Below are 22,578 nucleotides of genomic sequence, written 5' to 3'. Positions count from 1 at the left end.
TAACATACAAGTTGTTACTGTAGACAAGCAAAGTATTGACAACCCTATATAACACTAAATATTTCCTATGCTTAAAGTCTTTCTCCACTCCTCATTTTCAAGATTAAACACATACACAATATGACTCAGTGTTACAGAGTGTGTTGTACTGACCTTTCCGGCCTGCAGCTCCTTTTGGGCCAGCTCCACCAGGCAGCGGACCTTGGCAGCGATGCAGAGGTATTTGAAGAAGCGTTGGTGAGACGACCAGAACTGCCCCCACAGAGACTTCCTGCTAACCAGGCCCAGCTCATCCGCTGCACGCAAGAAAACTTGCAATGCCTCCGCCCACTGGACACAGATTCCATTTTGATTTTTAGTTTAATGTAATATGTTTTTTAACTCACACATATTAAAAACAGTTTGTGAGAGGCTTGATGCTCACCAGTTTGGCAGCTTTGTTATAGACCAGTTTGAAGTCACTGTCCAGTCTGATCTCTTCAACGCGGAAAGATACCCCTGAGAAGCTCAGCTGCCTGGCAATGTACATACCGCTCACTTTCATGTCCATGGCAACAATCTCCATGGCCCCGACACCTCTGTATGCAAACAGCATATACATTAGTCAACATAATTAAATCACAGGTTAAGCAGCCATACCTGCAGACTGGTTCCCAGTTAGCGCAGTGGTAGGAACACATGTATTCACATGATTGAAATGAAGACTTAATGTTCAGAGTGAATTTCTGTAGCATCCAATGCTACTGACCTCTTCTCGATGGTGTGCAGGAAGTCATCGAATGCTCTGAAGGGCGTGCCCTCACCCCAGATTCCCAGGCGGCTCATATAGATCATGTTCTTTGGCTCAGAGGCACCTGTGGCGGAGAAGACCAAAATAAATATTTAACATTTTCAGCTGTGTTGGATTGGGTGTATGAATGTGTGTTTTATGTGTTCGTCGTCTTACCTGTGGCACTGGCATACACCACTCTGGCCCGTGGCAGCTTGTTTTGCAGGTCAAGCACTGCCTTGCCCATCTTTGTGGATGTGGCATTCTTGGCTTTGTGGCATTCATCAAAAATAATCTGTAATGGTGAAAGGTTAAGGGCAAACAACACAGTGGTGCAATGTCTAAAACGACTGTTGGATGTAAGTATGTTCTTTTGTACGCAAATGTCCGAGTTAGTTGCTCCAGACATTCTCTGGAGTCTCTCCTGCCAGCCTGTTCATAAAAATATGCATAATGTCCGAATGAGCCTGTGTGAGAAAACAGTAGGAGTAACCCAGAGGATTCACAACACGCTGCACATGCAAAAATAAAAAAATAAAAAAGCGAAAAGGAAACAATTATCTCGGGATGGAAAAGAGGAGCTATTAAGAAGAAGACACCAATAAAGATGGCAATGTAGAAAGACAAAATTACAGAGCTTTTGGTGATATGGGCAGACACCAGTGTTGATGTGATATAAACAAAGAAAATACATGTGATCTCCGCAGCAGAATTAAAAACATTATGCCCAGCGTCCTGCATGCTGCGCCACCCCTCACCTGAACACTCTAAAGATTTCTCTGTATTTGCGAATACGTCGGAGAGGAGAATCTACATCAGTCTTCTTTATATCTGAAGATAGTTCATGTCTGAATACGGCTATACAGTGTCAGTCTGTGCTGCACAGATGAAGCATGTGATGGCAACTAAAATGAAAGGATACAACTCCATCAAAGTCTGGCTTGCACCAGTCCAGGATCTGTTTAATTCTCGTTCGCCGCTGCCCTCCAGCTTGGCTTTCTCCTATCAGCGCAGAGTAAGTTGCAAACAGGACTCCTTCTGAGGTAGCTGTGTCTCCATACTTTATCTGGAAAAATAAATCAAACATTTTAAACTGAAGAAAACATCTTACTTTTGTTTCCTCTTCTCCTCTAATGCACATATGACTTAAACTGTTGCAGTTTGTCAAACTAAAACTCACCTTGTTTAAGGCATGCACAGGAATAATCGGTGCATCTATGTCTTTGAGATCTCTCTCTGCATCAAATTTCAGATCATTCGATATGCTGAACCTGAGGGCAGGAACAGGAAATTCATTAATTTTGTTACCGCGCAAACACACTCAGTATAACCTGGCATACAACTGCACATAAACCACAGTCATAAACAGATGAGACTACAGTTATTGAGCTTTCAAGCTTGTCTTATATCTCCTGGATGGGGTCAACCAGTTAAGTAGATCTCTCTTACCACAGTGCTTTCTTTCTTCCCCTAAGGTAATTCTCCAGGATGATTCCTGCCACAGTGCGACCCTTTCCGACCCCTGCCCCATCTCCGATCAAGAAGCCTGCTCTCTGGTTGTTCTGAAGGATCACCTCGTGTTGCTGGGGGCACAAGAAGAGCAAACACATGAACAAAAGGCACCTATATAACCAAAGCATGACTCATTCACAGAATCAACATGAAATATAAGTGCACATTGTGTGTTTACCTGGCAGGCATAGATGATGGCCTCTAGCTGCAGAGCGGACAGCAAGCCACTGTTAATAGTCGACTCAGGGATAGAGAGGGTGTATGTGATGTCAGGAGGAGGGACACTGGATAGTGTGTTGGTCTCCACCACTATGTCAGGATGAGAGATTCCTATGGTGGCTGAAGAGAGGGAAAAAAATACAGACATGTTAATGAAAGCTGCTTGAGCGTCATGTCATATAAAAAAGGAAAATGCATATAAGTCGATGTGAATGTTGACATTCAGTCTAGCGACCTACATTTCGAGGGTCTGTACTCAGCATATGTGTCTACATGTCCCAGTTCCTCTGTTTCTTCTTCCTCAGCATCCTCTTCCTCCTCTGGTGGAGTCTGAGTTCTTTTAGCCTGGAAAAAAAGATTTTTTATCAGAAAGTGTAATTCAACAATAGCTGCTTTTGGGAGTTGTTTTCAGCTTAGGTGAAGATGGTTTTAGAAAGCGACTGTAACAGTAAGAAGTGGGTGAGCAGTTAGTAAGATGTTAGCGGAGCACATGAAGAATTGATTATCAAGGAATATTAACAGATGAAAGATTGAAACAGCTTAATTGAGAAGGCACATTAACCAACTTATGCAGGAGAATAAAAATGTGCTTTCAAATAATTGTCTGTTGACAGAGAAAAGTAATTTACATGTTCAGGAGAATGTTATATAAGAAAACTGGAAATGAGGAGGGTCCCATTTTGACAGAGAAGTCAATATTACACAGCTTTTATTCTTGTCACAGTATATTTTCTTATTTATAATTATCAAATCAAATTATTTTCTTTATATCCTTGTGCAATGTACTTTTGCAGAGTGTCCAAAATATGCAACCTGCATCAAAGCTTTCATTATTTGGTTTAATGAAGACTCGTCAAAGAAGGCACAACATTACAGTTTCACTAAGGGCTGAGTGATACAACCAAATATTATATCAAGATAAAAAGTTTCACATCATCATGTGTTTTAGATTTAAAAACAGATTACTTTTTTTTACCGTTGTGGTTTTTGAAATCTATGTTTATGAGCAGAGAATGACTAACACTTGATAGGCAGTAAAACATTTAACAAATCTGAGGTTGATAAATTATGTATTATAGCTCCTCACTGTACTTAAACAATGCATAAGCAATATATCTATATGTATTGGAATTTTGTTATATTGCTATTGATGAAAATACTATCGCAAAAATTATTGCTATTGGTTTATTGCCCAGCCCCAGTTTCACTCAACACAAATTACTTCCTTCATGCATCGGTCTGTCAATAACTGATCCCTCACTCTTAGATTAGTGGCATGTTATGTTTCTATGTAAAACAGTCTGAAGCCTATCTTGTATCACAAACAAACAACTGCTGTTTCAATATATGATGCAAGATGCATATATCTGCATTACTGAGAAACGCAGGCTCATCTAGTCAAAGAGCGAGGATTCATTTGCAACATACGATCGGAGAGGTCGATAAGGCTACCTGGAATCCTCCTAAAGGTGGGGTGCTGATAATAGCAGTTATATCATCCAAACTGGCCAAGCCATGAAACCTGCTGCTGCCATTCTGCTGTCAAAAGAACATAAAATGAAGAAATACAAACTTAAATAAACACCATGCCAAATGCACAAAAAATAAAAAAAACTTGAGTGATCATTGTGAATGTGCATGTGTTTGTCTTTATGTGCATGAGAGCATGTGACTTCAGGGATGTCTGATGGAGCAGCACTCAACAAAATGCAATTTGTTCTCTGGTGGTGAAAAGCAGGCAACAACAACAACAAAAGGCAGATAAAGCTGTGTGCGTCTGGGAAACATAATGGATGAAATGAGGGCACAATGAAAAGGAAAGCATAAAAGGCTTTCAGAGGTTGAGAGAAATAAATGTACTCTGATTTATATCAAAAAGATATTGTTCAACCTTTCTGATTCAAAGAGGCCTGTACGGCAACGTGAGCAACGATGGAAGAACAACAGCCTTAGAATGAAGTTGCTCTCCTCAGATAACCAGCGTGGAAACTGTGATTTAGTACAGTTCCACAAGTGTCTTTGAAGGAATGCTACATAACAAAAACAATCATATTTATTATTTACAGCATCTTGTGCATGTCTCTGCAATTTTGACTCTTTGTGCTCCACTGCGACAACGGTAAACAATATGAACTGGTACGATAGAGGCCCGATGTTCTCTGGCAGCAATGTCCAAACATTTGATTTCATATTGATTATTTGGAAAAGTGTTTGAAGACATTGGCTACAAACAATGTTAATGTTCAAAGGGCATCTATCTTCATTTGTGTTCAATTTTATACATTGAACACACAGGCACTTATTTTATTATTTTTCAACCATCTGAGCTTTTGATAAAACTTTTCAGAAATGTGTTCAAAACTACTGATCACCGCAAATAATTGTTAATTCCCGAGGAGATGACTGGTCAACATCAGTCATTTACACAATAAAATAGGTGTCTAACTCTGGGAAAATCCCTTGATCAACCCTGGTGCCACATGTCTGCCCTGCTCTGCGTGCTATCAGATGAAATATTCATAAAAGAAAACAATCGTGTTGAGAGTAGATTGCACTGAAGCCTTGGTCAAAACAAGAGTTCTCATGTGGATAATGTTTGTCTACAAAAACACAGCTTCAAAGTGAATATCCCAAGTAAGTGTGAAACTTACGGCAACATGCAAGATCAGTATTAATTTGAGTGAGAACAAGTTTCCTGCTGGTGGAAGGTGTCTAACTGCAGTAGAGACATGCATGTGCTTATTATAAAATGTCTAAGCTACAGAATAGTTGTAGGTTTAGGTGTTGGCATGTTCATGAATGTCTGTGGCAATGACGTGTTTGCTGCTGACCTCTAGCTGGCTTTGTGCTGGTGTGGTGGTGGTACTAGTGCTGACGTCCCAGATGGTGGGCACCGCTTCCAAGTTATCCGTGCTGATGAAGGACTGGGCATCGGCATACTCCGACAGCGAGTCGGCCGGAGATGAGAACAGAGAGTTTGTGGAGAGGTCATCAATGCAGGACAGGTCCTGAAGGCAGAGGGAAGAAAGGAGGTGTTAGATACTTTGACCTCAGAAACAGGACAAAATGCAGAGCATATGTATGTGTGTGTGTGTGTGTGTGTGTGTGTGTGTGTGTGTGTGTGTGTGTGTGTGTGTGTGTGTGTGTGTGTGTGTGTGTGTGTGTGTGTAGTGTACCAGACAATAATGGTGGCACATTCATTCTGGATACCAGCCAGTACTACACTCTTTTGGCAGTAACACCAGTAGCCTAAACAAATCTAATCATACACAGATGTGTGAGGGTGAGCATGTTAAATGGAAAGCGAACATAATGAGAGTGCCTGTGTGTGTGTGTGTGTGTGTGTGTGTGTGTGTGTGTGTGTGTGTGTGTGTGTGTGTGTGTGAGTGTGTGGGTGTGTGGGTGTGTGGGTGTGTGTGTATGTCTGAGTGTGTGTGAGAGAGTTTTTAGTCATGGCTGCATTCCAGCCGCCTCTCTATTCATATCCTTTCTGAACCATTAGCATGTCATATTCTTTAACTAGCCCCTCACTGGCACCCCTGGGCCCCATGAGACTTATAAACATGGCTCTGGAGAGATAGGACTTGAGTGATGGGCAGCAGGGAACACAGGAGAACATGACAAGCTTTGCAGGATTGCTGTTTCTGTATCTGGAAGTATGGAGCTCTTCATTTTATTGGTTGGCTGCGTGACTGTATACATGTATATTTTCTGTGGACCATGTGTGGAGATACCCACACCCCCATGTTCCAGTTAAAGCCTCTATGTAAATCAAACCGTACTATGAAGCTGCCTTAAGCACAACCCTGAGGGCCCGACTTCATTCACTTCGTTCATTCAGCTATTCATGTCACTGTTTGCTTCCCTTTAAAGGGACACTTCCACATTTGATGGAATGAGATGAGAAGGACAAGTACATACTTCCCCCTGTCTTTGTGCAAAGCTAGAGCTGTTTTCAGACATAAACTCAGTAAAAGAACGTCAACACTGTGGCAAATAGTCTCAATTTCATTTTCTCTGAGAGCTAGATAAAAAGAGCGTTACCACTCTCAAGTCTGTTGGGTCAATATGAAACAAAAACAGGTCACTGGTTACTTTAAATTAATTCCAGAGACTGGGAGACAGGGGGAAAGCACATACAGGAGGCAGGACATGATGTATACATTCCGCTGCAGAAAGCACTTTTTTGCTTTACAGCAATTGATGCTGGCATCAGCCCTTATCACCAAAAACACTTGTGTTAAACAAATCTTGTTGTCTCTCCAAGTTGGCATCTTTGTCAGCGTCTGGTTGCTTGTGCTGCAGACTATTACAATAAAAAAAGATCCTAACAGTCTAAAAAAAAATTGACTTATACAGTTAAACATTTCTGCATGTCATGTATTTAAACATGCTGACATCTGTAGATGCTGACAGTGTTGATGAGTAGGTTTGAAGCACAATATGGTATTATGGTTAAAGATGAATGTTAGAGGAAGTACGATAGAGATCTGAAAGCTCAAAGTAAAAAACTGTCCAAAAAGAGATATAAATGATCAGTCAGATGCTGACTCAATCCCAACAACTGACTGCTGCTGAATAACACTGAGACTTCTGTCATAGCTGCCCATAAACCATTACTCACAGTTCACCTGAAGATATCTTGCAGGCACCGGAAGACGAGACGCACGACTCTTAGTGTTAAAGTGACTACATCATGTGGGAATGGGGCTCGGTGAGGGTGGTAAACAGCAGGCAGACAAACACAGACTCAGTCCTGTGTGTGTTCACAGATACATTTGTATATTTTTGCCCTCTGACGTTGAGAGAAACAACTCACTGATCATAACATGTAGATGTTTGTGTGTTGAGCTTTTCCAAGGGTAGAGCAAGCAGCTTATCTGTGTTTCTCTCTTCAGCTCACTCACCCTACCTTTCTCTATGCTTTTCTCTCGGTGCGTGTTTGTGTGTCTCTGTGCTTCCTGGGGGCAAGATCAGGCATGAGCTCTGAAAGCAGTCTCTCCAAAGTTGTTCTAGCCCTGCAGACAGCTGAGTGGAACAACTGACTTTTCCTGGGTGAAAGGGGGGAGGACGTAGATGTGTAGGGTCTCTGTAAAATACTACTACCACTCCCAAACAGACAGCCTGTCACCACCGTCCCTTTTCTGTTTGTTTAACCTGTCAGCTGTGTGTCTTCTGTACTCCCTCCTTTCTTGGCTGTTCTGACAGTGGAAAGATGAACAAACAACAAGGTCACCAGAGGCATCATTCCACAGATACCAAAATGTGGAAAAACACAGATAAGCTCACACATATTCCAGCATGGAAAACAGCAGAGTGAAATAACCGTCACTGAATGAGCAGGGTCAGTCGACAGCTTTTGTTCTAAGCAGAGAGAAAGCCATCGTTTGATACAAAATAAATGTAATGATAAAATTCTACCTAAACAAATTTGATATAAAAATACAGAATTTTCTGTGTTAGAATTAATTAATAAAGATGAGCCGTTATAATAATTTTCCTCATCCGTTCTGAAAGTTCAGTTATGTAACAATGTGGCTTCTAGGCTTTCGACATCATGTAAATCTGTGTTCAGAGAGCATACTGTGCTAGTGCCATGAGAACCAACAGTCCTGATCCAGAAAAATCACAGAAAACTTGGCTGTGTCTTGGTTGACTCTAACCAAAACAAGGCCAACCTCAGTACCCTGCTAATCGAGTTGTTAATTAGAGCGTAACTGAAGCGGTTTTTCTACACTGTCAGGCCCGTAGCGTACCCAGAGCTAGTTCGTCTGCCGTTCCTAAGACTGGGTCCTGCCAAGCAGAGATAAGGCCTGAATTCCAACTGCTCTGATGTTAATCTGGCTGCTTCCACAGCCCAAACCATAAAACTACTAATCCTGCCTCCCTCACTCTCTCTCTCTCTCTCTCTCTGCTGCACAATGAAAATATATGTGTGTGATGTGTGTGCGTGTGTGTGTATCTGTGTTTACAAGTGTTTCTTTAAAAATTGCTTTCGGGGAATTCAATCTGCTTGAGATCTTTTTTGTAATTTCTGGGAATAGCTAGGGGGGAAAAAAATCACTGGCTGTTTGTGTGTATTTATTGTGTGTATATGTAAACAGATGAACATGTGAAAGCCTGTGTGCATATTTTCATTATTAGTCTGTCCCCCTATTTCTTTATTGTCACGTTCTTCGTCGAATTTCCTTTCTTCACTGGCAATCATCTGTTCACTCTTCTATTACAGGACACAACCTTTTGCTCAAATTGACTTGCTGTATAGCTAAAAGCACATATAAACACATAAAATAGACCACATCATGTTTCCACAGAAAAAGTTAATTGTTTTTGAGAGCCTGGTTGATGACAGTTATCTGCCTACAGATGATTAATGGAGGAACACTGCAGAGAAAAACATGGCTGTAACATGTCTGTATAACATGGCGCACGCAGGGCTGCTGCTTGATGGTTGAGGTTGAAGATGAAAATCTGAACTACAATAATAGACTTTTAAAGATAAACCGCCCACAATCATGTCACACTCTTAATAAATTAAAAAAAACATGTATCTGTGCGACTCATGCAGCAGATGCCTCAATAGAAATGAGGAACAGCAGTTTCTGATTTAATGATTACAATGAAACTGGTTATGACACAGCTGCTATGATAAACTCAGGTGCTGCCATACATGGAAGTCCAGCAGCCCTGTCTTTTCATTTATAGACAATCATTTCCAAGGGCCTGTGAACTCCTCATTGTCTGTCAGAGTTCACTTTGATGGGACAGTAATATTTTATCGGATCCTTTTTATGTCGTTGCCTGTATTTCTTGATATTGTCTATAGTGTTACACTCATTGCCTCTAACATTACAGATTTCTTTTGAAACCCCCCTCACTTTATTGTGGTCAAATCCTCTGTGAATTAGTCCTTGTCACTGTTAACTCCACTGTCCTAGGGAATAAATGTATGGCCAGTCACATGCCTCCTGTGATACACATGACAACAGTTAACATGTCCACAGGCTGTTGCCGCTGCATGACAACTCCCTGACTTCACAATCAGTAGGTTTTTCAACATACAAGGAATTTTCTTTGGTGTTTGGTGCTAAAAAAACTAGTAATATAGTTCAAAACTACACAATAAAATTAAGTATGTAAAATGTATGTATGTGCAATTTGATACAGATATGCAGAACATATGAGACACACTGCTGAAGCAGAGATGATCAAGAAGTTAGCGATTGAGTCACAGCAAAGTCGGCTTTAGTTGTCAGTGTGTGTTCATGTGTTTTGGGGGCATAGTTTTAACAAGAGGGTCGATGGGAAGGGGTTGGATGTGTCTTTTTTCCCCCAAAAGTGTAGCCTGCTCTTGCTAGCTTTTCCAGGATCACCCACCCTAGCTTTAATGTAATGCAGAATGGGGAAAGTAACTGTGGTTATGATGTCTCATTCTGATCAACTTCATGAACAAGCCAAAGGCTGACAAATCTTACTTCATGTTACTGCTACACATTAGAGGCTGCTGTCTAATACCAAAAAACAAACTTCAGGTGTGTTCTTCTTTGTATAGTTAAAGACCACATCCTGTTAAACTCAGTAACCTACTGAGGCTCCAGATAGACAGGCCAGGCCTAGGGCTTCCCCCTCCTACACACTGCCAGCTTGGCTGCTTTTCCAAGGGCAGGAAACAAGTCAAGCCGGCCGCCCACTTACCCCACACCCCCACATGTACACAAAAACACACACCTCAGATGACCTCACCATCTCACCCTGCACATTTTTTGTCAACTCTTGTTTATTCTTGCCCCAGTCTTTTAAACTCCACCCCCCTTGTTTCTCCTCCCTCTCTGGCCTTTCAGCCACACATTGTGCGTTAATCCTAGTTTTGTTTTCTCAATGAGTTCTACAGCAGGAAGAGGATCATCTTAACCCGACACTGATAATTATTTACTGTTGCTCAATATCTTTTTGGAGATAAAATCATCTTCCACACAGCTAAATGAGAACATGGATGGCATCATATTACAAACACTATTATGTACCAATCAATACATTTAAATTACAAAGAAATAACCTCAGAATACTTTTTACAACTGCAGTGTATGTTGACTGAAGTATTTTTTACAAAACAATATAAATGGCTGTCAGTTAGTTATTATTCTGAGGGTGAAAATGTTGCTAAGAAATTGGTTTGGTGGCATTTTACTGAAATCCTAATCAATAACACGAGAGCTATATAATACTAATAAAATGCCATGGATTTTAAAATAGGTAGAGTTAAATATCAGTGTAACCAAACATAACCAGTTTCAATGTGGATGGGACGGTGGGACTGAGATTTATTAAATCACCTGACCTACTCCTATGATCAGCTGACTGAAACAGCCCCCTACCCAGGCAAGGGGTCAGCTGTTGACCTTGTTGCAGTCAACAGAACCTGATTGATGGCCTGTGTGCGTGCGCGTGTGTTTTCATGAGGTGGGTCTGGGGCCAGGCACTGAAAAGCCACCAATGGTGTCTTGCTCTCTGTGTGTATTATGTTATGTCAAGCTGTCTGCGTGGCCGACATCCCAGACATATCTGCGGGGCTGTGAATTTAATAGCACGACTCTGGGCTTTACTTCTTCCCTCACCTTCTCAGAGACTATTTCATTAAGTTGCTATTGAGAAGACTTTTTTGTTTTAGAGTTAAATTGATTTGTTGTGATGTGTAAAAGTGTTTTAGCAAATATTACTCAGAAGCTGAAATTAATTTTTAAAATGTTACCTCTGAGAAACAATAAAAAATAATTATTTTCACTCCAATTACACTTTTATAGCTGTTGGGTCAAAATAAAAGTACTGTTTCAACCTTGTCTACCCTAAAGACAGTTGATTATAGCCGATCCCAGCCCAACATTTCTATTCCAATCAAAGAGGTATACCCAGTTCAACCACCTCCTGACAGGCAGGCCTTGTGGTGCAAAGTCTGAGTAAAACAAGATGGGGAGAACTTGCTGCTTACAAGGCTACTGGAATTTTCCAGTGTTTTCAGATGTTCTGGGAAATAAAAAGATCCTATGTCAAGTGACCCGACAAGCAGCCGAATGATGGAGCTGCTTCAAAGAACACCCTTGCAAGTTATGTGTGTGGAACAGCCTGAAGCTTACACTGAACTGACTGCTTTTGGCTAAAGAGAAGAGCAAGACTTTTCCAAGACTTTTTGCTGCCAGCAAAAAATCTACCTGACAAATTTTGATTCTTTCTCCAGCAGGAAAGGACGAGCAGAGTCAAATTTGTCAGGCAACACAAGTTGAAAAACAAAAAAAACAAAAAAAGGATACCAAAGCAATGAGGGAAATGTGATCTTCTGTGTATTTGGTGTGGTGCCAAGTGGAAGTCACCCACATATGGGTGTCCTTGACGATGAATTGGCATTCACAGAAGTATGTCTCAATAGTTTAAACCTGCATTTCGACAAGAAAAGGAAAATATATATATGCTTCCAAAAAACACAATTCTTCTGAAATGCATTTGTGACAATTAGATATAAACATGAGAAACATAAAGCACGTGAAAATAGACTAACAATAACTGTGCGTGTGTTTACTTGTGATTGAGAAACAAATTGTATTTGTGAGCCTGCATTCAAAGTCCTCGGAAAAGCGGATGTGATGGAGAGCGCTAACACAAGATGACGTCTCAGTATGCAGGAAGTTCAACGCAGCCTATTGCACAATATTTTCTACAGGGTTGAATGCTGTTGTTTATAACAGTCAGCAACGAGGTCTAGAGGATAACGAAACATTTTACTGAATTTATGAATGACCATAAGTTTAAGAATATGGCAGTAGCCCCACAGTTTATAATATTATATATTAAAAAATCATACAGTTTAATCTAAAATGAAATTCAAAGTAAAGCTTCTGTGTCTGTCATTTGGGAATATCCAATTTTAATTGCATCATGCGTTCAGACATCTTAAGTCTATATCCACATCTCCTCGTTATAGGAAACAATTTGTGTTTCTCTTGTCATGAGACACAACCGCACTTTCACACACCCGTCTCATGCTGTGGGTCAGGATGGTGGGCTTGTTGCCAGTAAGTTGCCGACTTGGTTCTTAGCCAGGAATCAACTGGTAACTGATGCAGGAATTTACTCTGTTACAACTATTGGCTCTTTCACCTAATGAAGGCTGCATGCTGGTTTTTATCCTAATTATTCTGTGAACCACCTAAAGTGGTGACAGAACCTTAAAAAAATATTATTATCAACCAACATTTACTGAATATGTTTCATACTGTGCAGGAGAATAGGAAAGGTTCTTCAACATCAGTTCAATTAGTTAAGGGGAATCAGTGGTAAATAACTTTAATCGAGTATGTGGGATGAAAAGATTACTGGTTTCAAGGTATACCATGGTAAAATTCTCCATGGTTATTTGTATTGTTTTATCTTGAATTACTGTAATTACTCTGATGACTCGGTTGATACTGTCCAGCATCAACCAAAGTCAGCAAATCTCCAAGATGCAGGCGCAGCAAGCGCACATTTGTTGTGTGTTGTAAAAACATGGCAGAAGGAGCAGCAGGCAGATGGGGGCTGTGACACCAGGAGAACTGTTCGTAATCTGTGGCAATAGTTAACAAATACTAACAACCACTGTTGCTGACATGTGTTAAACAAACACTGATATTTCGACATTTGGGGTTTGATGGTTTTGATGATCAAGTTGTTGACCTCCGTAAATGATGAAAATACGATTATTATAGGATTATTATTAATTTTGTGTCAGTAATAATTTACACATTTTTATTTTTATTTGCTCTATCTTTGTCTTTATAGATGACCATGATAAACGTTAAACACTCAAATGACGGCACAACATTTCATCTTAAAAAATCATACAAGAGCAACATCTCAACTGTGACCAAAATATGCATATTTAAATATGTGAGGTCCTTGGTTTACATGCAAACATTGAGCAAGACATGGTGTATATCCTAGATAGTTATCTTGTATATTACAGGGCAAACACTCACTTAGACTCACACATTCAAACCTACAGGCACATTTTAGAGCGATGTAACCTGCATGTGTTTGGACTGTGGGAAGAAACCAGAGAGCTCCAGACACCCGCATGCAGACACGATAAGAATGTGCAAACGCGCAACAGAAAGGCTCCAGCTGGCCGGCTGAGTCGGACACAGAAAGCTGGTGCTCCGAGAGGACACTACTAAACACTGAGCTGCTCTCCCACCAATAATCTAATACAACCCTGAGATAAACAAAGCTTCTCAAAAGTAATTTTATTTGACTCTTTGTCTTTCTTTTATTTGAGAATGTACCACTAAAGTGTTGATTTTAATTTATGATAACTTTGAAGTAGTTTTCAAGGTGTTCCTTGTGATAAAGTGTATGCAGCCTTGAATGAAAAGTAGATTGAAACTACAATCTAGATAAACACAAATTAATATTAGATTACACAATGTATCTTATTTACTCCTGTAGCTGTTTTGAATTTCAAAGAAAAGACAACAACAACGATGCAAACAATTTACAAGAAAAGTAGAATCGTTCCATTTTGTCATCACTACAAGCGACCACTGACATATATGAGCTAACAGGAAAACCAGATGATCTATAACACCTTTATATACAGTCCATGGTAACACACACTGACACTCTGTCATCTTCATTCTGCTGCAAAGCCTGTCCTGCTTACTGTCAACTGTCAGAGCGGACAGATTCACTGCACATATCCTGCATCTTGGCAACATGAACTGTTTTTCAAGGCCAACAATAATTACTTAGAACATCACTCTGTTGGGTTGTGTTTTTACCTCACACCACCCTGGAGTTATTCCACAGCTGCAATTAATGTTGGCACTGACATGATACATTTAAAGCAACACTCTTGAGATAGGTTTACTTATTGAAGATATGCAAGGGGGCAACGTTTTTCCTCCTTCCAACCTTTATAGCATGAGCAACCTCTCTACTCATTCCACTCCACCACTCATCGTCATCCCCTTTGCACTCACTCATCCTCACCATCATTGTTTATTCACTTCCCGTAAGTAGCACGCCTAGGTCATGCTTGAGGTTTAATGTAATACCAGGAAACTGACAACATGTGCCCACTGAGAGAGCCCTGCAGCACCATTGTCCTTAAAGACGAGGTTTGCAATGTTTCAAATAAATATTTGTATGAGCATTTCACATTAACAAGGATAGCTTCGCAAGATATCAACCTAATCTGTCTAACCGCTTCAGACAAACTTGAAAAATGTTGCATGGAGTGACAACGGTGAATTTTGTCCACCTGGGTAAACATTACAAAGAGATCTCTTGTCACAGTGAGAAAATCTCTTCAAGAGTTCATGACCACATGTTTATTTCTTTAAGTCACATTTGACAGATCCTATCCTTCAGGACCATCTTAACATACATTACATTATGTGTTATTAGATGTTAGGCACACAATTATAATTATATTAATGTTTGACTACAGAAGTTGTGGACAGAGACATCCCAGTAGAGACGAATAAACAGAAGTAAATGGGCCAGGACTACAGGATCATTTGTAGTCTGAGCTCATGTCGAGCAGTATATTTCACTGGCAGTGAGAAACTTTTACTGCCAAATGATAAAAAACATGACTTTCCATTAAGCACTCAAATAGCCAGAACTACACATTTAAGGTTTGTTCTCAATCCGCTGTTCACTTTTATGTTTTATTATAAATATTTTTGCAATACAACAATGGCTGTTTACAAAAGCTTACCAGAAAACAGACAAGAGCGCTATTTAGCGAAACAAGATATCAGGTTCTAGCACTTACTGGAAGACAGTGAGGACTGAGGCAGACAATCATTTGTCATAGTTCCTGGCTGCAAAGAAGAGCCTCAATAGTGCACCAGGTTATTAGCTGACACAGTGGTGAGACAACTGAGAAATGTACAACCTGAGTGGCTAACAGGCCTACCATCGATAGTGACTCCAAATTCTGTCACCTTGGTCTATTATTAATTTTTCTCTTTCAGTTAACATAAGATGGATGAATTTCATCACCATATACCAAGCAAGCACACTTGATCTTACAAGTCCAATTTAAAAAAAAAGAAGAAAACCTGCCATTAACTTTTAAATAATCTGCATTTAAATAACGTCATCTCCAATGCAGGCCACAGAAAATATAGAGTAAAGAAAAAAGTAATTAAAAATTGTTAATACTAAAAGCCCAGTCAAGTAATAAGTGGATAATAATTATTAAAAATGCACCTCTCTCTTATTTTTCAACTAAATAACAACAAGCCATAAAACAGCAGCATATACTTGACTAAAAGAAGCAATCGGTACCAGTACCTTCGGAAGTGGTCGTCCCAGCTGTGAATACAATTTAGTCCAGAACTGCATGAGAGACATGGGTCCAAACGCTGCAGAGTGTGCGGAGGGGGGGTAAAATACACACACACACATATACACTCCAGCTTCACCTTGAATCCCTGAATGCACGAGCCTCTTCCATGTGTTGGTCAAAGTGTTGGCATTCACCCTACAGCTGGTACACTCCAGCCCAACAGTGGAGCCTCACTAGCCCTATCACAGTTCCTCTCTGGTTCAACACACACATCTGCCTCTCTGCCGCAGGTAAACGCTCTCTGGGCAATGAGCTCTCACATCAGACACAACTCTGTTGCTGTCACAAGCAGAGACACGGGCAAGTCTAAAACATGCTTCCTGCTTCTGTAGGACAGTCAGGCGTTTGCATAGCAGGCTTAGTCATACTGTTTGAGGACTAGTTCCTCAGAGCACAGAAAGGTGGTTGGGGAGTGAGTGAGAGCGCAGGGGAGGGGAGGGGAGGGGAGGGGAGAGGAGGGGAGAGGAGGGGAGAGGTGGGTAGAAGAGGGAGGGAGGAGGGGAGGAGCTTTCAGGAAATGATGCTTTTGTTGGTAAGTGACTAGAGTTACTGGCAGTCGGGCCCTTTTTACTGTACATGGTGTAACTCAACCGCATTTGTAGTGTAAACAGTTTTGCGCTGTGGACCTGGCCACTCCTCACACCCCCCTGCTTACTGCTATGTTTAATGGGCCTGGGCCAGTATTTAATGATTATTTTATTTAGAGATTGAATCCCTACGTGGCTGTCTGTCTTAGTTCATACCCTGCCTCATGTCTTTCTGTGCAGTGTCAATTGCAGGACTTTGCTCTAACAACAATCACTGATAAATATAATGATCTATTGAAAAGAGGTGTAATAGCTGATCAGAACCAAACAAAGACAGTCATCTTGAAATGAGTCACTTAGGAGAGTTTGAATGTGTTATTGTGAGTTGTCTATTCACCTGTCAAACATTCTCAAATTAATTCAGCTCTGTGTCGATTGGCTCCGAAATAAATTTAACAGGCAAATTTCTAGCCAGTAGCGGTTCTACTTAAACTCAATAGACAGCTGAAAATAACAAGAAGACAGCTGAAGTGTTCAGAAACGGATTACCAGGTCAAGTGCTAGCCGCAAATGTACAAAATCAAAGGTCAGCCAGTACATGTGTCTGTGCATAAGTATACTGAAATACCTCATTACAGATGGACATTCCCGCTTACTGGAACTCGGGATGCGGTTGTTGAAAAAATATAACATTCTGGGAATCTGATGGCAAATGGGTTCTTTCAACAAATCCAAGATGTTGATCTAAGACAATGATGTAATGTCAGTTTTTCTGATATTAAAAGAATGTTAACTGTTTAAGAGACTGACATAAATGAGGTAATTTGTTGAATTTAAAAACAGAAATAATGTGATTTATTTCTCCCGTGGGTCGATTAGATTGAGGGGTCCATTTGCACACTCAGCTTCCAGGAATAATGATATCAAGCCAGCATGTTGAGGTACTGTAAGGTCCATCTCTGCTGGAGACTGCCAGAGACGGAGTGGCGCCTGACCATGGTGTCATCATATGAGTGGGAATCCTCTGAATAATGTGTGTATGTGTGCATTTGTGCGTGTGTATGTGTATGTTAGTGGGACACCGCGGATCATTGAAGAGGGATGAATCATTGATGAGCTGCTTTAGTACTTCTTTAATACTCAAACACACAGACACACACCTTATTGCATCACAGCCTAAAGAAGGAGCCACCCTTCACATCATGACTTCACATAAACACAATCAATGTATTTCAGCAGCCTCGTTGTCATGTGCACATTCGGTATGTTCTCCTGTTGCTTTGCAAAAACCTCTTTACAGTGTATAATGAGGCGACGGAGGAGCAGAATTTATTCTTTCCATTTTAGTAATCATGAATTCATTTTTGATTCTTGTTCCTGCTCATTGATTTTTCGTTTCTGCTGTACTACGGTCGGACATGCTAACGTTAGCTTACCCTGGGGTGTAATGATAGACATATATGATATCTGTACCATGCTGCAGGACATGCTTTATCATATTTGACAAACTGTTAGATAAACTGTTGCATGTTATAGCTTTTGCATGGTAGCTATATTTTACGGTATCACAAAAAGAGCTTGTATAATGTAAATACTGCATATGAACAATGACAATAGTTGCTTTCAGACACGTAATTAAAACTCTGAAGATCCTCCGTATTTTTTCAGGAGGAGGTGCATGTGTCGCAGTGTCTGCGTGAGACGCTCTGCAATTTCTGCAGACTTTATCCCCTGGCCTCTTAATATAAAGGCCATAGAAATCTCCAGGTAAAAAGGCAGTGACACACACACAGAAGACACAGATGAAGATGTAAAGAGAGTTTGTGGTGATAAGAGTTGACGCCACTGTCTGTGTTTTAAAGAAAACCATGTGATCTTAATTCGTCACTTCCTGCCCCTGTCTGCTGCACCCAGCTGCTCCAACTCTGGTGAGGATTTGATGCTGTTGTGAACGTGTCTGTGCAGAAAACCTGTGTTGTGCATGTGTGAAAGGCAAACTGAAAATGGCAAACGTGTAACTGGCAATGTAAATAAAAGAGCAGTTTTTATGCAATAAAGGATATATAGAGGCTTAACCATCCAAAGATAAACTAAAATTAGATTAGATCAGGTGGAGCACACACCCTTAAAGAAAACAGCGCACCTATTAACAGTTTTTCAGATTAACCTTTAACATCCTCCTGTCAACTGGGCAATTCAAATTACTGCTAGTGTCTTACAAGGAAGTAACTGATAAACACTGACTGGTTTGTTTTATGATTTGCTTACGGTAAGAGATAAATCAAGAAAAACAAGATGCTGGTAAACCCTGAGACACAAGTTTCCTTCAGTTTCCTTCAAAGTTTAAAAAATGCTCTTTGTCTATGAATCAACTGGACATTTTTCTATATAATACGCATATATATTTTAAGATTTCCTTGTAAATTCAATATGATACATATAGTGTATCATGAGCCATTGGATTCTGAAGAAACTTTTAGATTGTTTGAGTTACACTTTGCTTGTCAGCATAATGATGGATGAGCTATAGTGTGTGTAACTGCAAAGGTACTGTTAAATACATGCATTACTGGAATCAGTGAACTTAAGCATTTCCCATACACTGCGATTTGATACGATATTCCAAGGAGAGAAGTATATTTTTCTTGACCACATGGGTGCTCAGGGAATTCCCCCTTTAAAATCATGTATAATCTGTTGTATAAATAGTAATACAATCACCTTTGATAAATACATTAAACTTAATTCTCCAGCTTGTATATAGGCACTGAGGAGCAGCTAAGCATTGCTAAGCATTGCTGACGTGAATTTTTCGAGCGTTGAGATAACATACAGAATCAATGCCAAGACGCAAAATGTGTTTACTAGTTCAACTGGTAAGTTCAAAACACGCCACTAGAGTAACTAGTGTGACTAATGGACATTATAAAGTTATGTCACTTGAGGTGAATATTGACGAATATCTTATAACATGCATACATTTCTTGCAACTTGACACCTCATAAGGACAAAACCCTTTTTGTAATTGGGATGTAATTGGGACATTCAGCCCACTTGTCAAAGAAATGATCTAAAAAATGTGATGCATCAATGTCATCCATATCCTTGTACAGTGGCCATGTACTCTACTCCAGTTGTTAGCTAATGTATTGTAATTGACTGATAGTCTTTGGGATATGGAGTCTCAAAGGGAAGTTTATTAAATCTAACACAAACAAACATTTGGCTCTTATTTTCAAGTTACCGGCAATCTAGAAAAGGACATCCTGTCCACATGCGTCGGTGGTGGGTTTCCTTACAATATGAGGATATTCCAACAGAGCTCAGTTGAAATGCATAAACAGTAAAGTCCGGAGGCCGTGCGAACCAAAGTGACTCAACAGCTGAAGTAAACATGGCAGTTACGGGACTAATAATCGCAAAAACAATCACATCAAAAATGTTACCAAGTCGCACTTGCCCACATATCTTCTGTCATGGTTCAACGCCACAAAGAAGACAAGAAATCCTGCTTTCTGACTGTGTATGTGTTAAGATGTATTAAGGCAGGGTCGCCATGTGATGTGATGGGGGAAAATGTCGAAGGAAATAGGGGGCTGAGTGCGAGGCAGTGGATTAGTCACAATGACCCCGTGACTTACATTTTCTCTGCATGCCTCACATGGCAGGGTGTGTCCAAAACCAGAAAGAACAGCTGAGAAAGCACAACACAAGCAGAACAACGTCTTTCTCTCTCACACTCACTCACGCAGACGATATAAAATTACACGTCTCCAGTACCATGAAACCAAACTTGCTGCTCGTGAATGCACCAATCATGAAGGAGATACTTAAAACCAAACCAAGCATAAATTTAAACTGTCACATAAAACCTTTCTGAATATGTACGGAGATGATGACGTCCAGCATGTATCACATAATCATGAACCCCTGTAATTACCTGTAAGGACGATAACCAGATGTGCTAACAAAGGCAGATGGAAAACTAGGGAAATCCCAAGTGAATCAGAGCATCCATGCCAGTGCCACCACACATGTGATGACATCACTCCCTTGTGTATAAAGCTATTACGTGTAGCCTTTGTTCTGGAAACCTCCCGCAGCTGACAATACTAACACAAACCATTTTCATCACTCTTCTTTTTTCTCTCCACAGAAACATAACATTCATCCACACACCTGGACACAAACAGGAAGTGAAACTCTGTTCCAACCCTGTCTACTTGTGCTTCCTTTTAAACTTTCTGTTGATTATTAACTAAATCACATGTTAATAGAGATGGTTGGACATTTGCATGAGCAGCAAACTCTGGATTAAACAAATATCTTTAATACAGCTCCAAAAGGGACATTAAAAGCTCAATAAGGACCAGCATTACCTGATAATGTCCGATGATTTTTAACTTAAATGACTGTTGGTGTAAGAATGAGTTTACAATTCGGTCCAGAATCAACACTCTTTCTTGCAAGCATTCCTGTGAGACATACTAATGTATACCTGTGAGGACTTAACTTCTTAAAATCTTACTTGGAATAAATTCCACAATTTAGGTTTGAGCTTTTGCCAAACTCTTAGACTGCAAGCGACAAAGTAGAATTACTACCTCGCAGTTGTGTGCCTCTGCCAACCAGTCAAGTTGCAGTTTACATCTATGTGTGTCTCATCTCACCACCATATCAATGTATTTTGTGACAAGTTATGACCTCAAATGTGTTTTGTGAGTTCACCATGAACTGGACATCAGTTAATCTTTTAGTCCAAGTAAATATTTGTACTAAATTTCTTCTAGGTGTTCCTAAGATGTTGCAATAATGAGCACAGGATGGACAAATGGTCAACCAGACAGCATAAAGCATCTGGCCATAGTTATCAAAGAGGCTTAAAAACAAAAGGCATATACAGTAATTGCTGAAGGAAAATCCCTTTATATATTTTATACTTTTGATAAGCAACCTCTGTGTTTCAAATTTATACAAAAATGTAAATAAGTTGTTTTATCAATTAGTTCTATATAAGTGTGAATGTGATACTGTAGAACGCCGTTTCAGTTTCCATTTCAAATGGGCAAAGTATCTTTGCACTGATAACAAGTGGTATGTAGACATAGAGATTACAGTGGTTTCACTTTTATTTACTGGGGCTTCAGACGTTTGTTCCAGAGATGATCTGATATGAATGGAATTAATTTGTTGCCCTAAAGCACTTAACAGGAACTCATCTTCAATGTTGAGGATGCTTTGAACCTTTTTATTCAAGCTACAATTAGCATTTACTGTGAACTCACATCTGCTCTGTAACAAGAAATAACCTTTACACAACAATTTGAACTTGTGGGGACATAAAATCCAGGTCAGCAGCAGTTTAAAGCGATAGAATAAGAAAATGTTTTACAATTGAGTGAAAAGCCATAAAAATGCATAGTTAAGGTAAGAAATGCCCTTTCTCTTGCTACCGTTCTCTTATTATTTACTGCTTTGGCCTTGTGTTGAACCAACCCCTGATTGCTTTGCCTTTTCTTCTGTCGGACAGGATAATCATGAGGGGGATACTGCCACTCTGCCTTGTAACTCATGACTGCCCTTCTTTAAAAGTCATTATCATAGCATATTGTGTTTTAATATGCTTCCATAATGGCGCTCATCAACTCAGCCCAAATATGCCTCAGATTAGAAGGTCACTGGTCTGTGTCATTACAATTGGCTGCTATTCATCTAAAGCTAACTATGAGGAATTGGCTGGATGGACACAAAAGTGCAAAGATATAGAAATGCAAATGATGGATATAAGCCATCTGGAATGGGGGGAGGGGGTAAACATTTGAATGAGAAGAAAGGCTGCACTATTATTTCTCTGCCAATATAAAACATTTCACATTCTGAAATAAATGTTCTTTTCTTACAGTTGTATTCCCTAAACACAATTCAATCCAAAAGACACCAAATTATTAAAAAGAGCTTCAAGACCATCTCACATTTTCAACTTGCTCCTGAAACATATCTCACTTTGTGGAATCAATCAAAGCGTGACTGAAAATAACACTGACTTCTGAAGGTGCACTGTGGAAGTGTAGAAGAAAGTTAAACTGCAGTGTCTTATTAATGACATGCCTTGACAGGAGCGGGGCAGGTACAGCTGCAGTCGTCTAGACAACACTAGGCTTTAA

At 40.1% G+C, this 22,578-nt stretch overlaps 1 protein-coding gene across 8 annotated transcripts in view; it reads right to left on the bottom strand.

Annotated features, from left to right (window-relative positions):
- sbno2b (strawberry notch homolog 2b) overlaps nucleotides 1-22,578 on the bottom strand; it is a 60,438-nt gene that overhangs the window by 16,500 nt on the left and 21,360 nt on the right. For 3 of the 8 annotated variants that reach the window (XM_020081146.2, XM_069522293.1, XM_069522295.1), the window contains 11 exons: nucleotides 5,332-5,508; nucleotides 3,953-4,039; nucleotides 2,740-2,845; nucleotides 2,460-2,620; nucleotides 2,219-2,352; nucleotides 1,950-2,040; nucleotides 1,692-1,835; nucleotides 947-1,064; nucleotides 749-854; nucleotides 425-578; nucleotides 154-330 (listed from right to left, as the gene is read on the bottom strand). In XM_020081146.2, coding sequence (XP_019936705.2) covers nucleotides 154-330; nucleotides 425-578; nucleotides 749-854; nucleotides 947-1,064; nucleotides 1,692-1,835; nucleotides 1,950-2,040; nucleotides 2,219-2,352; nucleotides 2,460-2,620; nucleotides 2,740-2,845; nucleotides 3,953-4,039; nucleotides 5,332-5,508 — 1,455 coding nt within the window. Of the gene's footprint in view, nucleotides 1-153; nucleotides 331-424; nucleotides 579-748; nucleotides 855-946; nucleotides 1,065-1,691; nucleotides 1,836-1,949; nucleotides 2,041-2,218; nucleotides 2,353-2,459; nucleotides 2,621-2,739; nucleotides 2,846-3,952; nucleotides 4,040-5,331; nucleotides 5,509-15,832; nucleotides 16,652-22,578 lie in introns of those variants that run through there. The other 5 variants (XM_020081147.2, XM_069522294.1, XM_020081149.2 and 2 more) reach the window with 4 other exon arrangements.

The sequence above is a fragment of the Paralichthys olivaceus genome, chromosome 3 (assembly GCF_024713975.1).
Source record: "Paralichthys olivaceus isolate ysfri-2021 chromosome 3, ASM2471397v2, whole genome shotgun sequence".
In the NCBI taxonomy this organism is placed as follows: domain Eukaryota; kingdom Metazoa; phylum Chordata; class Actinopteri; order Pleuronectiformes; family Paralichthyidae; genus Paralichthys; species Paralichthys olivaceus.
This window is presented reverse-complemented; position numbering and strand designations above follow the sequence as displayed.